Raw genomic sequence first — 17,039 nt, 5'->3', positions numbered from 1 at the left:
GCATATAAGAATGTGAGAGATAGTGAAACAGTAATACGTTTAATGGCTTGGAGGTTTTGATGAAGTCAAAGAATCAGAGTGGCTATGATCAGACAGTCAGGATTCTTGAAATAGAGATTTTAGAGATGAAATACTTATTAGCAATAACAAACACAGGGATGACATGTGGGGCAGTCGTAGGGGGTGGAACAGCTGATATTGGATGGAAGAAAAAAGATTGTTGGAGGTGAGGAGGTAAAAAATTGACAGAGTATTAGGTGATCATGCCCATAGATGTTGGATGATGAACAGAAATAGAGGTAGAAAGAAGACAATAAGTCATGAGCTAATATTGAGGGAGGAATGATCCACTAAAAGGTTCATAGATAACAGTAACTAAGAGAGATATTAAGGAATATGGCGAGGGCAGTTCAGAGGTTGGAAATTTGGAAGTAAGACACTGCCCATTGGATGATTCCACATAGATATTTTAATATTGTAATTTTTAAAGTATCTTAATTTGTGCATAAAGTGTTTTGACAATTAAGAAAAATGTTATATTCCCCATTATTTGTTTGTAAATCATTAGTCCATACACACAAACACACAAAATCAAGGACTTTTTTTTTAAACAAAGAGTGCACTCACTTAAGCCTATTGCGACGTTTATACTGCTGGACAAACCTGTACTGCAGTTAGATTCCAAAATGAAATCAGTGAGCTTGTGTATGTGAAATCAGTGATTTTATTTCTCAAATTTCATTTGCCCAGGACAAGATAGAGTAGATAGCAGGCACTTAATTTATGCTTTTGAACCAGAGAACGTCTGTTGTTTCCAGGCAACATACCAGCCGACTGCTCCCAGTGCAATCAAGAAAGAAAAGGGTCTTTTAACATCTCCCTCGGAGCTGATAGAGCTTTTGCTATTTGCTTTCATGGGAAAATTGGTCTGGCGAACTCATTCAAATTTCTCTCAGCGAATCAGTCAACTCCTTTTCTGCTCATTGGCCAACTGGAAACTTAAGCTACCCATTCCTCCCGCCTCTCATCCAGGAGCCAATAGAAAATATTAGCGCTTCGTAACTTTGTGTCATAAAGTACGGCACTTGCAATTGGCTATTGGAGCTACCGATCAAGAAATAGGCGGGGCCGCGCCAGCTGGCCTATATAAGAAGAGGACAAAGGCGGCGCGCAGCCTGTGTCATCCGCCATCTTGTGCGAAGCAAGGTGGCCTCCACGTTCCCTGAGCGTCTTCTCCGCTTCTGTCTCGACCGCCCCTTGATCACAGACATGTCTAGAGATCGGTTCCGGAGCCGCGGCGGTGGCGGTGGCGGCTTCCACCGGCGCGGAGGAGGCGGCGGCCGCGGCGGCCTGCACGACTTTCGCTCCCCGCCGCCCGGCATGGGCCTTAATCAGAACCGCGGACCCTTGGGTCCCGGCCCAGTCCCGGGTGGCCCCAAGCCCCCGATCCCGCCACCGCCTCCGCATCAACCGCAGCAGCAGCCACCGCCTCAGCAGCCGCCACCACAGCAGCCACCGCCGCTTCAGCCGCCGCATCAGCAGCCGCCACCGCATCAGCAGCCACCACCGCCACAGGACTCATCTAAGCCCGTCGTTCCTCAGGGACCCGGCCCGGCTCCAGGAGTAGGTAGCGCTCCCCCAGCCTCCGGATCGGCGCCTCCCGCTACTCCCCCGACCTCTGGGGCTACCACGGGGCCAGGCCCCACTCCAACCCCGCCGCCCGCTGTCACTTCGGCGCCCCCCGGGGCGCCCCCGCCAGCGCCGCCGAGCAGTGGGGTCCCTACCACCCCCCCTCAGACCGGGGGTCCGCCGCCTCCACCCGCGGGTGGCCAAGGCCCGGGGCCAGGGCCTAAGCAGGGTCCAGGACCTGGCGGCCCCAAAGGCGTCAAAATGCCAGGCGGGCCGAAGCCCGGCGGTGGCCCGGGCCTAAGCACTCCTGGCGGTCATCCGAAGCCGCCGCACCGAGGAGGCGGGGAGCCCCGCGGAGGCCGGCAGCACCACCCACCCTACCACCAGCAGCACCACCAGGGGCCTCCGCCCGGCGGGCCGGGCGGCCGCAGCGAGGAGAAGATCTCCGACTCGGAGGTGAGTGTCTCCCGGTGCTACGAGTCGGTTTCCCTACGAGTCGGTTTCCCTAAGATGGCGGCGACCCACTCTTCATTCCCCTCCCCCCCCGTCGGCTTCCATTTTGTCGGAGACCGGAAAGGCGTCTGCGCGCGGAGGGCGGGGCGGGCTGCGGGAGCGAGGGGCGGACCGCGTGGGTCCGCTAGCCGGCCCCGGGATTGGCCTCACCGCTGGCAGAGGACCGAGGGGTTGCCTAAGGAAGGAGGGCATGAGAAGCTATGGTGGCCCGTTAAAACTAGCGGATTGTGGGAATCAGCAGAGTACAGCGTGAAATGTGGAGTTGGAGAGATGGGGGGATTTACGGTGTGAAAATCGCAGGCGCAAGTCTTGTCGGTGACAACCGGATTTTGGTCATTTTCTTTGTACATTTAATACTTGACCACCATTTTAATTTAAGTCGTCTGCTACGACTTAAATTCGTTAGGACGTTCAGCACATAGGACTGACGAGATTGCAGATACAGAATCTAGTCTGTAGACAGGTTTAAGTGTCAGTTTTCAAGAGTATTTTGAATGATTTGTGCTGTTTGAAGTTAGGGTAGTGATTACATTGGAAATCCCACATATGCAGTAGAACCTTCCTTTGACTTTAAACGGAACAGAAGAGTAACGCGGTTGGTAACATCCAATTTGGGAAAAGCAAAAACTACTGGGTTTCGCTGCTGTCATGGGTCACTGGTTTTGAAAATTCCCTTCTTTTTCCATTAGGGGTTTAAAGCCAACTTGTCTCTCTTGAGGAGACCTGGAGAGAAAACTTACACTCAGCGTTGTCGGTTGTTTGTTGGGAATCTACCTGCTGATATTACGGAGGATGAATTCAAAAGACTATTTGCTAAATATGGAGAACCAGGAGAAGTTTTTATCAACAAAGGCAAAGGATTCGGATTTATTAAGCTTGTGAGTTTGATTCTATGTATAATTAAGAGTCCATTTTTTGCTACTACATATGTATGGTTTTTTAACCAAGAGGAGTAAGTGTTTAAAATTTTCATTATAGAAAAGATGCAACTGCTGTACAGTGCATAATTGTTAGTATCTAAGAAACAAGGGGAATGGGTGGGTAAGACATTTACCTACAGTGAATGGTGTTGAGGAGGGCTGCCTGAAGAAACTTGGAACTAAGCTGGAGGAAGACTAGGAATGAGAATTAGGCTTATGACAATTTCAGAATGGGCATTAGCCAATTTTTGAGGTCGTTAACATGAGTGTGTCTGATAACTTTCAGGAATCCAGAGCATTGGCTGAAATTGCTAAAGCTGAACTTGATGATACACCCATGAGAGGTAGACAGCTTCGGGTTCGCTTTGCCACACATGCTGCTGCCCTTTCTGTTCGAAATCTTTCACCTTATGTTTCCAATGAACTGTTGGAAGAAGCCTTTAGCCAGTTTGGTCCTATTGAAAGGGCTGTTGTAATTGTGGATGATCGTGGAAGATCGACAGGCAAAGGCATTGTTGAATTTGCTTCTAAACCAGCAGCAAGAAAAGCATTTGAAAGATGCAGTGAAGGTGTTTTCTTATTGACAACGTAAGTTCTTGTGCTTATTTTAATAATTTCTGTTAAACTTGTATGAGGAAGTTGAAGTAAAACTGGAAAAAAGTTAAGATGAACTGTTTTTGTTATTAGAACTCCTCGTCCGGTCATTGTGGAGCCACTTGAACAATTAGATGATGAAGATGGTCTTCCTGAAAAACTTGCACAGAAGAATCCAATGTATCAAAAGTAAGATTGATAAAATTTTGGGGCAGTTTTCAAGTTGAAGTGAGAACTTATTCTAGTAATTTTTCAGTTTTGCTTAAAATACAAAGTTTTTCAAAATGGATATGCTTAATAAAAACCTCAGGCTCAGAAAGTTTGATTTTGAAGCAGTTATTCAAATGCCTCGCTTTTGTTTCTGAGGTAGGTATGTTTCACAGACAATCTTATCTTTACAACCAACAATTCTGAGGCATGAGGTATCCTTATTGTTAAGGTTGGGGAAATTTTCCTTGAATAGGCATTTTGCTAGAGGAAACAATTAGGAAATGAGGAAGATAGGATTTATCTTTTAGTGCCCATGTTCTCTGTTACTGTATCATTTTGGGACATGTGTTGTTTATACTGGGAAGATATTTTATATGAAGCAGGGTGGTCTTTGTCTCTTGGTAGTCCTTACAAGTGACAGGCCCGGGGGGAAAACCAGTGTTTTTAGGGGAATCAGGTATTTCTCGTGTGCATTCCCAAATTGAATCATGTTTAAATATTGACAGGGAGAGAGAAACCCCTCCTCGTTTTGCCCAGCATGGCACGTTTGAGTATGAATATTCTCAGCGATGGAAGTCCCTAGATGAAATGGAGAAACAGCAAAGGGAACAAGTGGAAAAAAACATGAAAGATGCAAAAGACAAATTGGAAAGTGAAATGGAAGATGCCTATCACGAGCATCAGGCAAATCTTTTGCGTCAAGGTAAAAGAGCCTCTGAATGTTGCCGATAGGGTCAATTGCTTTCTGAACTTATTAGAACCCTTAATGTGAATCTAAAACAAAATTTTCCAATGTTCAGATCTGATGCGACGCCAGGAAGAATTAAGACGCATGGAAGAACTTCACAATCAAGAAATGCAGAAACGTAAAGAAATGCAATTGAGGTAAAATTTTGTTAAACTAAGCTTTTTGCTTCTGTATTCACATTTAGAGAAAAGATGTACCTGAATTTTACAGGTGACTCCAATGAAGTACAGAGAGGTTTGTCAGTGTTGGTATAACACTTAAATTGGAATTGTGTGTAAGGTTTGCATTAAGAATGCTTATTTTCTTTGCCAGAATGTCTCTAGGGCTATTCTAGACTCTCCAGGCCTTTACGTATGTTTGCTCTAATCTAGACTTTGTAAAGCTGTTAAGCAAACTACTAGCTTTCTTCAGACTGAATTTTAAAAGATGTGGATAATACTTTGGTTTATATACTTGAACATTTCCAGGCAAGAGGAGGAACGACGTAGAAGGGAAGAAGAGATGATGATTCGTCAACGTGAAATGGAAGAACAAATGAGACGCCAAAGAGAAGAAAGTTACAGCCGAATGGGCTACATGGATCCAGTAAGTAAACTTCTGTTGCAATCTAATTGGAGTTGTCTACAAAGCTTATAGACACCTAGAATGAAATTTTACTCACTTAAATACACAACATTTCACATTATAGCCAGTTTTTTAAAACAAGTATGTTATGATTACTCTGCCTTACAGTTTTCATTGGTTGGGAAGAAGCTCTTAGGTCTTTTGATAATTGAATCTCAGTAACTGGTTTCAGAATATTGACTTTGAAATTGCCTTAATGAACCTTATTTTAAAAGATAAAAACAATTAAGTTTGTGGGGTTTTTTGTACTCAAGAATGGTATGTGTATGGTACAAGTGTATGAAAGAGATTTCTTTTTTCAGAGAGAAAGAGACATGAGAATGGGTGGTGGAGGAGCAATGAACATGGGAGGTAAGCATGAAAATTAAATTAGCAAAACCATTAGAGAGCAATATTCTGGTTGCGTTGTAACCAGCATTTTTGTTTCCTAGATCCCTATGGTTCAGGAGGCCAGAAATTTCCACCTTTAGGTGGTGGTGGTGGCATAGGTTATGAAGCTAATCCTGGAGTTCCACCAGCAACCATGAGTGGTTCCATGATGGGAAGTGACATGGTAATGTATCCTGTGGGACGTAGTACACAGGAAATTCTCATTTTCACAATTTACGTGTGTGTGTTGTTGTTTTTTAAAGTAGGTGACTGGACCTCTTTTAGTTTCCCTATCATGTAAATCATAATATTGAGGAATACTTTGGCAACATAGAAGAACTCTGTGTGGTAACCTAAACAGATACGGTTGCCAGCCGGAAGTCAATGCTCTTAGTAGTATGTTGGAGTTATCTTGGCAATAAATAGACTTAGGTGCTTTCCATTACATTGCTTGTGTACTTTTGCACTCCAGCGCATGGCAAATCCAAATTCTACATGTTAGGTGTAATGTACCTGATTATTCTACATCCAAGTGAGAGTAATCAAACGGCAAACTGTTGTTCATTAAGCTGGGATTTGCCACAGGTATGATTTAGACTTGCAGTTTGCAGCTTCTAGGCATGTTTTAGTGATGTGCAGGACTTTGACCTATATCTGGTGTGGCTTTACCCATGAAAAGGGAATTGTTTAATGTTTTGACTCGTCGTTTCCCACCCGTTGGGCTTGTCTATAGGTATACCTTCTAAAATAAACTGACATCTCTATTTTGCTACAGGGTGCCAAAAATCACTGATAATTTTAAGCATACTAGTTGTGTGCATTTGATCTGAACCTTCTTGATACTACCATATTTTAGCTGTGCAGATAGCCTGTCAGATGCTTTAGAACGAACAACCAAGTGAATTGGTCTGAGTGGCTGAATGTAGGGCTTTACAAATCCTTAAAAGAACTGAATATTGGCTTTAGAAGTGGGTTTAGAGAAGCGTTCATTTTCACAACTGACTTGAATCTGATTAGTTCACCCACAGTCTTTTGGCAAAGGAAGGAAGCTGCAGCATGTAATTCACTAGATTCATTTTACAAATAGGAACATAGCATTTAGTATGGGGCCTCACCTGTTTAAAATCCACTTACGGCTTTTTGGGAATTAGAACCATAAATAGCTGGTTGGGTTAAACGTAGTGCTATTAGCTTCTTCAAATTGAATTTAAAAATAATGTGGGTAAAATTTGGCTTACGTGCTTCCTAAAAGGCAGACTGTAGGTATGTAAACAAATCTGTAAAAATCTAATTTGACATGATGCTCCCACAGTTAAGTTTCTGTATTCCATGTAACAGGTTCTTAGAACCTCTGGGTTCTAAGATGTTGTAATAATATCGTGAAACCTCCAAATTTTCCTTTTTAGTTTTTTGAAATTTATAGTACAGTGTGCTAAAACCCTAAAACTTAGGATTTTGAAAAATAATTTAAAGGATTGAGATTTAGTCTTTTCAAGCAGTCCTATAGTATTTTGTAAGGAACATGTTGAAATTATGTATAGGAATAGTTAAATCCTGATGCCATTTTTGGTTTTGTTTTATGTTTATTGGAGTAATACTCAGTAACTGATCTATTCTAAACGGAGTTTGAAAGATAATTCAGGCTGTGGTGCTTGCATATCTATAGGGTTCTTCTGTTTGGGTACGTAGCTTTCTAAGACTAGAAGTACCTAAAACTAGATGGAATAATGAACTCCTGCTTTATTGCAGTCATTTAAGCTTGGTGTTAGGCTGTTCGGGAGATACCCAAAACATGAAATCATAGCTAAGTGCCAGTGGACTTTTCAAAGACCTAAAGGGAAAAGTTGGGCTGTTATGGGGGTGGGCTGTATATTCAGTCAATTTGCAATAATACAGAACAGTACTGTGAATATAATTGTCTCTGGTTATATAGTGATGGCTCTGAAGGTGGTATACCTGTGAGAATATGGCAACATGTTTTTTTAATCAAGTTACTGTGCCGGTTAAGTGACTAAATCTATTAGTCTTTTATGCTTTTTCTTTTTGTAGTCTGGTAGCATTTTATTAAACTTTGAACCTTTTAAGAGTTCTGCAACTTAGCAGATGTGTCTTAAGATCTTGAAAAGCACAAGGTTTCTTATGCAGCACATGCCACTAACTGGTGAGTAGGTCTTTGTCACTTCATTGAGTGAATTGAATCTGTCTGGTTGGGCTTGTTAGGCTTACTTGGAAATTAAATTTCCTGTTCAGACCTTGAAAGTGAGAAGTTTGCAAGCTTTTCAGTGGGTTAATCTGATGTGAAATTTCTTAAACTCATTTTGGAATGGGTTTTCACATCTACACTAATTCTTAAATTTTTTAGCACTACAGGGAAGATCTGTTCTTTGAAACAGGTGTATGAGAATGGCTCAAGTGGGAACATACCACAAGGCATGTATTATCGTAAACTAATTTTCAAATTACCCTTTTTTCCTTTCTATGTTCCCGGTACCTGTGGATCGACTCATTGGTGATTGTATCGACGAACGTTGACTACGGAACCTTCTAAAATATTTACTTAACACACATGGACATCAACTACATATAATGAACTGTTAATTACTGTTCCAATAGCGTACTGAGCGCTTTGGGCAGGGAGGTGCGGGACCTGTGGGTGGACAGGGTCCTAGAGGAATGGGGCCTGGAACTCCAGCAGGATATGGTAGAGGGAGAGAAGAGTATGAAGGCCCAAACAAAAAACCCCGATTTTAGATGTGATGATATCAAGGCTTTCATTCCAGTTTGTTTTTGTCTTTTCTTGTTTAGATACCAATCTTTTAAATTCTTGCATTTTAGTAAGAAAGCTACTTTTTATGGATGTTAGCAGTTTATTGACCTAATATTTGTAAATGGTCTGTTTGGGCAGGTAAAATTATGTAATGCAGTGTTTGAAACGGGAATTTTTTTCCTTTTCTTTTTTTTTTTTAAACTGTATAATGTCCCCTCAAGTTATGGCAGTGTACCTTGTGCCACTGAATTTCCAAAGTGTACCATTTTTTTTTTTTTTTTACTGTGCTTCAAATAAATAGATAAAATAGTTATAATATTGATTTTCAACTTTGCCATTCATGCTTCTATGCACATTAGGCTAGGTATTCCATTTTGAAAGCATGAGAGTGTCTAGACCTTCAAATGGCACATGCCATTTCTGGGAAATGTATTTGTAGGCTAAGTATTGCTTTCTACAAATAAGTACTCCCTTGTTTTAAAAAGAAGAAATACATACTGAAGTAGTTTCATGATTTGATTTGTTTGGCATTATAGGAAGCAAGTGGTGCTAAGTACTTTTAAATGGTTATGTAAGCAAAGCTGAACTGTAAATCTTCAGGAATGTGTTTTAAGATTATGGAATGGGTGTAAGACTATTGATAGGGGGAGAAAGTGGTTATGACTAAATGGATCTTTTATGGCCCTGTGATCTATCCTTTCCTTGAAAGTTTCTGAAGAAAAAGTGGAAAGATCATTTTGTTGCATTCCTCCGTTCTTGTTTTTAAGAGTTAAGTCCCAAGCCCTACAAATGGCTTGTACTGAACTTTCACATTTGAATTAAAGATTGTTAAACATGAAGTCTTTTCATGTATTACTTCAAGCGATTTATAAAGATGGGGTTTAGTCTGAAAAATTCAACTGGGAAAGGAAGAAGTATAGGGATCATAAAGTAGGTGTAGGTACATATACATTTGTACTCTAATTTTTACATATCCTTGTGCTACTTCTGATGGGCAAAATCTGTAGGACTATAAAAATCTTCTTTTCTAAGAGTGGTGACTGTTAACAAATAGGGTTGCAGATAACCATTCTTAATTGTAAAATATTTGTTAACCCGTTTTTCCATAATTTCCTTTTGATGTAGCACTAAATCTGGAGTTGCTCATGCTACACAGTACAAATATAAATATCCCTCCCACCATAAAGCTTTGGAGTGTTTTGATGGTGTTGTCAGTTTTTTGTCAACTTCATCGAACTTCCTTCCATTAGAATAAGATATTTTGACTTACAGTACATCATCACTGTGTCTGTTAGTACAGTGGGAACTTGCTTTCCCAGTGTTTATGTGTTAGCAGAGGAACAGCTTCCTAAAAGTAGGTAAAGTAATCGAATGGTTTGGCTTTGTTCTTACTCACGGTTCCATTCAAATTTGTACATTATAGAACTCTTACTATGGAATGTGTCTTCCTCTTCACCTCTGTTCTTGGTGGTAATTGGCAAAAGAAAAAATCTAAATCAATTCTTTGTTAAAATGCTGAAGTTTAGTATTGTGCCTGAGTAAAGGGGGAAATCTATTGTTGAAACAAGGAGCACTTTCTGCATAGGAAACTGGATAATACTAAAAGCAAAATACTAGTTGAGTATAAAGGCATGTCACCCAATTCTGGTTGTGTGACTGACAGGTACATGGTGTGCTAATTAAGGGAGAGAATGTCATTAGATAATGTTCATTCTGTTCACCACGACACCTGGAAATGGGTAGCTCTACCATAATTATCAATGAGGGAGTTTTGTCCCCAGTCAAGTTATGAATTGGTGATAATGTATGAGATTTTCTGTGCGGAAAACAAGGGTCTTGATTAGAAAGGAGTCCGTTACAATTTGAATTGTATGGTAGGGACTCCACTAATCATAAAATAAGGGGTGTTCATGGGACACCCATAGAGGGTGAACTTGTGTGTGTGGGTGGGTGGGGGCTGGTGGGGAAGTGGGAAAATCTGCCTATAAAATTAATGTTTCAGTTTATTTTTCAGATTACATGCCTTTCTTTATAAGGGATGCTGGCACAGACCCCTAAAATAAGCTTTTGGTAGTACTGTACCTTTGAAGAGTGGTGAAAGATGCTAATGGATAATCTGCTGAAAGTTGTGGTTTTTGATAGCCTTACTGTGAGCTGTAGAATTGCTAAACGTTGTTTAGCAAATAATGTTGCTTAGTTTCAACTAAGTTTTTTATTTTTATCACTGAAATAGTGTACCAAGGGTTGTAAGCTACTCAAATAGACTTTCTAGAAGTCTTGCAATGTATATGATAGTTTTTAGCTTAATGTGGTTCAAGTCATCTTAAAAAGTAGTTGCCTAAAAGTTGATGCGAAACTTGGGGTGGGAAAGGGAAGGGTAGTACTTTCAAAGAATTTAGCCATTTTTCTCATTTAAAGGAATCACCTGCCCCCATTTTCCTCTTCTCCACTTTTCTCTCATATTATTGTTTTAAGAGGAACACATCCTTTTGAAACTTGGTACTCCTAATCTTTAAAAACCGCATTCTCTAAGAGACCCCAGTGTATTTAATAGGTATCTTATAAGCTTAACCCATTGGCTCACATTATTTAGTGAAATCGTAACTCTCTTTTCTTGGAACACTAATTAAGCTCCTTAAGAACTATAAACCCCACCACTCTTTATAGATGTATCATACCACTAATATAAACAGTTTATAATTTGGGAAATTGTAATGTTACGCCTGTGCAATTTTTATAAGTGGCATATTATGGCAGGTAAAAATTGAGATACTTGGCTTTTCTTGGGCAAGCCACTAAGTTGTGGCGGAATGTTTTCTGGTGTTCTTGGACTGCAATTATGCACTATTAAAGTAGTGGCCTGCTACATAACTGCATTTAGCCAGCATTTCTGCAGTGCGTAACTGTGAGGAACGTAGTACCGCAAATGGCAATGGACATTAGGACCCGGATGTAGTATTCCTGCTTGCTCCAAGATTCTCATTGCCGACTGCATACAGGTAGGTAACAAGCAATATAATCTAACTTGGTGACTTGCTATGTACTTTTAATCCGTGGGCATTCTGACATCACACTTCTGACAATGAAATAACAGTGCAGCACCTAACACTTGTGTGCTAAAGCTAGCTTATCAAAACTGCGTGGGTTTGGGCTTAGAGCTGTAATTTGTCAGGCAGAATTCAGTGCTGTTGCAGTTCTCAGATAAAAAGTGCAAACTTGATTCTTTGGTATATCTGATTCAGTTGTGTGGTTTTCTTTAGTTGCATTGTAACTGAAGATAACATGGAACACATCAGTGGTGTGGGGGAAAGGGAACCAAACCATACTTGACTCTCCTGCTAGAGTGCTTTTAGCATCTTGACATGGACTGTATAGCATGTGATACTTAGTGTCTGTTGTAGCAAACTGACCTGCCCATAGGTCAGCAATATCAGTAATTTCAGAATGCAATCTTGGTAATTCGGCAGGTTGAGTGAATTAAGACTGAAAGTACAGTTTTTTGTAATGTGACTTAAAATGCCTTTTTTTTTTTTAATGGGTTCCATGGAAACACCTTTGTTACTAACTTGGGCTTAGATGGGAATTTAATGTGAATAGTTCAAGTTACGTGATTTGTCTAAATATGTCTATACTCTAAACCTGGGGGAAATTGGTGTGGCACGTTGACTTGCCTACAGTTGAACACACTTTGGGAATCATTTCCCAATCATAAGACTTCGTCGTATTCTGTAGGATAACTGCAAATGTTCAGAGTAGCGTTTTGAATTTGGTTCCCTTAGCTTTAGGGATGTGATGATATAATCCAAAATATTTAATTACCAAAAAAATATAAGATTTTAAAAACACCTTCTTTTGTTGCTTAGGACGTAAGCTTTGACCTCAACTCAACTCATATTTGGTCTCTGAACTCGTTTTTAGCTAGCACGCATGAGAAATAGCTTTCATGTATAATGCTTTCTGCTCTGTAACTGGAAAGTTTGGTTTACTTTGTATAAATGTGTAAAAAAACTTCTTGACTGAGAATTTTCTTCCGTTGTATCAAGAAAAAATGGCTTGCTCTTTGGCAAGCAATTCACAAGGTGGGGACAAATTTGTACTTTAACATGTAGTCCATTCAAGCAAATAACTTTAGACTCTGCTACTAGATAAAAGAGTAAATGGTGACTAGTTTAGCTCTCTATGTGAATAATACAATGCAAAGCAAACATAATGCTATATAATAGTGACAAGAGTGTCACTGAATTTGCATACAACCCTGATGGGGTTTTCCTGTGGCATAATCCATTAAATCGGTGGCCAGCACGTGCTACCGTGATTTAGAGCTTGTTTAGAAATAAAAGATCAGGTTCTGTTTCTTAATATTCATAACAATTTCAAGAGAATGTACTTGTTAAAATACGGACTTTAGGAACATCATTTGGGTGGGGGGTTAATTTTGCTTCATTCTGCTTATTTCAAAGTGAATAGGTTTTTGCACTTTCGAATGAGAAACCTGTGACTTAAGTTGATTCTTATTAGTTTTGATTTGTACGTAGCTATAATTCGTGAATCTTAGTACAGGGGGGATCTTAAATCACTCAGTCAAAAAGCTGGGAATAAATGGGTTTCAGTAATAACACTGCTGAGGTGCTTGCATTGTATTTCATAATCTTTTCTTGCTACAAGCCAAAATTATTATTTTTAATGAGAATGGTCTGATGTTCAGAGGTGTGATGCCAGAATGCATTTTCGTACTGTTAGGCCATTGGAACAGTTAACAGGTGCTTTCTGAAAGATGGAAGAAATGCAATGGGTGCTCTTCACACAAGGTTGCAAAACCTACAAAAAAATGCACAATAGTCTCACTTTTCCCAAATAAAGAGATGCGTGTGACTAGTTTTGGACTTTTAAACCTTAATGGGGGTTGCATGTCTCCTATTGTTAATCATTGTCAGCTGCAGTGACACGATCCACAGTCCTGCATTTACTGCCTTTCCCTTAATGATTCTGGACAGGTTTTAGAGAGCCAGGATGTTTGTTCTGGGCCTTACTTGGTTTTGGCTTTAGCTGATATGTTTCAGTGCTCTTGTCAGCTAGTGCAGTTCTCAAATGGCTGCCTATTAGGGAAAGAACTTGGAGGATTTGACTGCTCCTAATCATCTGTCATTGCTGCTAGATAATGATTGGCAATTTTTAAGACTCAACTGTGGAAACCTCACAGTTGTTGGTAAACCATCAACCATAAAAATGTTGCTTTTGAACACCAGTGCTGAAAAGATTTTATTCGGAGGGTGAAAAGGGAGGCTGGAAGCAGAATAGGGTAATCTGGAGAATGGGGGAAGAATGCAAAACGATATAGTATCCCTTATGGATGGTACATGTGCAACAGGGAACTCGATTTCATATACTCTTGGCAGTTACTGATAATTAGGGAGAAAGAAAAACCTGGAACTAGAATTAAGGCTGATCTTTCTGGTTTTTGTGCACTGTGGCCCTGCAGGCATATATAGTGAAGGTGAATGTCTTCTCCCTCAGAAAAAACTCAGGTTCCTTGCTGTCCCGATAAGGCATAGTTTCCCTGCCCTAACTTAAAACTCAGTGAGGACTTAGAGGGAAAGAATGAGGCAAATACCCATGATTGCAGGATAACAACTGAATTGTTGTGTACTGTGGAATGGGGAGGGTACTCTTGGAGGACTGCTGAAGGTGGTCAGTCCACCTGAGAATGGAAGACATACTTGAATGAGGAGCAGGGTATGTGCTTTTACGAAAAAAGAGGCGATGTTAAAACTTATTTGGTAAGGTAAACGTTGTCACATACCTTCACATAAGGGATAGTATATTTTGGGTTGCAGTCAAACTTTGTGCTCAGACTGGTGAAAATAGCAGTTAGGCTTTTGTATTTTAAGAAGATACAGTTTTCATTCTAATTCAGGTGTCTGCTTTTTTGCTTTTCGTAAGAATAATTTTAGATTTTCCCCCATGAAGTTTCTTCCTTTTTTTTTTTTTTTAAATGCTGTAACTTGCCCCCAATCTTGGTCTCTGGAATTTTATTCTTTAAAATTTGAAGTTAATAGCATTTTCAAACTTTACACCCTTGTCTTTTATACTAACTTTTTCTAATTATTCTTTAGGTACCAATGATTGATGTTGGCTGATTGGAGTGCTTATTCACTTGAAGTAAGTTGCCTTAGAAATCTTAACCTTAGAAGTAGAGGACTTTGGGGTTTGATTCTTCTATTTAATGATTAGGTTTTTTTAAATTAGTTTCAGGTGTACGAAACAAATGTAATAGACATTTATATCCTCACAAAGTGATAACCTTCTCCCCCAATCTACTACCCCTCTGACATCGAAAACAGCCATTATATTTCCACTGTCTCTATTCCTTATGTTGTACTCCACTTTATGTGAATATATATATACATATATATATATTAAATTATAGTTGACATTATTCAGCTTCAGGTGTACAGCGCAGTGATCAGGCATCTACACTGTACCTGAAGTGGTCTCCCTAATAAGTGTCTATTGGGTACGCTACATAATGGTTAAATAATTTTGACTTAGCATGTGGGGTGAAACATTTGATTTTTACGTGTTTTGTCACTCCTAAGATGATAATCCTGTATTTGTGTTTTTGAAAATAGGCATGTACCTATGTGTGTGTGTGGGAAAGAGAAAAGATGGGGAATATATATTATGAAAATGTCAGACAATAAAAGAATTGAGAAAAGGTGCATGGTTATGTAGGGAAAACAATCATAGGAGAGCAGAAAAGTGGGCTTGAATTAGTGGAGAGATGCTGTATTTTTAGTACTGTAAATTCAACTTAGGACACATTCAAAAGTACAAATTCTAGAATTTTTGTGGAAAAATTTTAGAATTTACCAGTGTAGGCCGGATCTTTTTGAAGCAATGCCATAGTAAAACAAAAAACCATTGATTGGAATCCAAACATAAAATATACACGTTAACTATTAATAAGAATGTAATGCTGAGCAATGTTACTTTAATAAAATTACATTTTTAATGATAGGTGGATATTTGTTCTCAAGACATCACACAGCGTGAGCCAACCAAGAAAGGAAAGCCAAAACTTGCTAGACTGAGGAAGTGTCTAGGTAAGTTACACAATCCTTACTCTGTAAACTGCCTTTAGAAAAAAGAACTCTTGTATAGTACAAAAATAATCACTTGAGTATGAACATCTCATTTTCATTTCTTCTACAGTAAAACTTTCTTGTGGGGAATATTTTTACAGTACTAAAATATTTGTTTTAACAGCCTTCTGAGGTTGTAGGCTTTGTTGATTTGGCTCTAGCCTCAGAAAAATGGGGACTTCAGTTTTCAATAAGAAATAGGTATATATAGTCACTTCTGCACATAGCACCATGCAGAGGGGGTTCGGAAAATTGGAAGTTTTCTGTTTCGTTTTTCATCTATATAATTACATGGTAGGATCTTTTACAGTTGAAAGTAAATGAGAAAATATAAAATGATCTACTAGAATGATTGACAATTTTAAACTCAACTCTGCTATTCTAGCTGTAAAGCAATCAGTGTATAAACAAATGGACATGGCTGTGTCCAATAAGACTGTTTTACAAAAGGGTGGCCGTGGGTAGTAGCTTATTGTCCCCTTATCTAATGTGAATTGCATGTATAGATAGGTAAGGTATCAGTCAGGTTTTAAAGGGCTCTCATCAGTTAGAAATGGAAACAATCTCTGCATCTTAAGCTGTAGTTACATGTATGTGGACCATTAAATACTATTAATACCACATTCCTTGATTAATATTTTTGTTGTTAGGAAGTTTACTTGCTTGGTGCTGATAAATGTTTGGGAACTTGATAACTATTCTTACGTCTTTTGGGAGTAATCGTTTCCTTTAATTGGCAGGATCAGGTGAACTGTGTCCAGGAAACCAGTGAGGAAGAGGGCAAAGAGGAGTGAACAGCCTAATTGTTAATAAAGACATTTTAAAATCAGATTGTCCTTTTGTTTTGTTTTTAAGTAGGATTCTTTCATTTTCTAGAATTTTCCTATGTTATCAACTTGTTTCTAGGTGACTTAAAGATTTTCCGATTCTAGACATAGAACAGATTATATATAATTCAGAACTGTTTCTTGAGGCTTTTTTGGCAGAGCTATTTAAACCTAATTACTAATCAGTTAGATGGCTCTTCAGGCTAACCTGTTTTGGCCGCCAGTATTTTAAAATTGTCTTTACTCATTATAGGTTTTATACCTAAAGTGCTAATTTATTAGCTTGTTGTGATTAAAGACAAGAAAGTTGCAATTCAGAAGTTTGTTCAAAATTAGTTAAAATAGCCACAAAGGAAGAGAGTTGAAAGCCATAGCAGTCACTGGTGCCATGGAATTTGCTTTGAAGAACTGTATAGTCAGTACTAGGGTTGAGACCAAGATCCTGTTTTTCTCTTGATTATGGTCATTCTGCTTATCTATGGTTGCTATATTTTTTTTCAAATAGGGAGGCCAGCTATCCTTAATCAAGAAATCTTTTATGAGTTCGTGTATTGGTTCAACTTTCTCTTTCTGATTGCGAGCTTAGAAACTTAGGATCTGAAGGTTTATGGATCTCAAGGCAAAAACAGCCTGCAGTGTAAGACAGTGGTTAAGGGCATAATGGGGTCATAATTCTAGAGTTCAAGTATTGAGCAA

At 39.4% G+C, this 17,039-nt stretch overlaps 1 protein-coding gene across 2 annotated transcripts; it reads left to right on the top strand.

Moving 5' to 3' along the window:
- Positions 1-1,160: 1,160 nt before the first annotated feature.
- SFPQ (splicing factor proline and glutamine rich) lies at positions 1,161-16,363 on the top strand. 2 transcript variants are annotated; one of them, XM_033113571.1, is made up of 12 exons: positions 1,161-2,085; positions 2,832-3,020; positions 3,349-3,650; positions 3,750-3,845; positions 4,373-4,569; positions 4,667-4,751; positions 5,082-5,199; positions 5,541-5,589; positions 5,670-5,791; positions 14,488-14,533; positions 15,393-15,477; positions 16,257-16,363. In XM_033113571.1, the coding sequence occupies exons 1-10, from the start codon at positions 1,270-1,272 to the stop codon at positions 14,509-14,511; spliced, it is 1,998 nt and encodes a 665-aa protein (XP_032969462.1). In that variant the 5' UTR covers positions 1,161-1,269; the 3' UTR covers positions 14,512-14,533; positions 15,393-15,477; positions 16,257-16,363. The 2 variants fall into 2 exon arrangements, with proteins under 2 accessions (XP_032969462.1, XP_032969461.1); XM_033113570.1 differs by lacking the exons at positions 14,488-14,533; positions 15,393-15,477; positions 16,257-16,363 and adding an exon at positions 8,221-8,703 and having other exon boundaries at positions 1,162-2,085.
- The last annotated feature ends 676 nt before the right edge of the window (positions 16,364-17,039 follow it).

Source organism: Rhinolophus ferrumequinum, chromosome 9 (assembly GCF_004115265.2).
Source record: "Rhinolophus ferrumequinum isolate MPI-CBG mRhiFer1 chromosome 9, mRhiFer1_v1.p, whole genome shotgun sequence".
NCBI classification, from domain to species: Eukaryota; Metazoa; Chordata; class Mammalia; order Chiroptera; family Rhinolophidae; genus Rhinolophus; species Rhinolophus ferrumequinum.
This window is presented reverse-complemented; position numbering and strand designations above follow the sequence as displayed.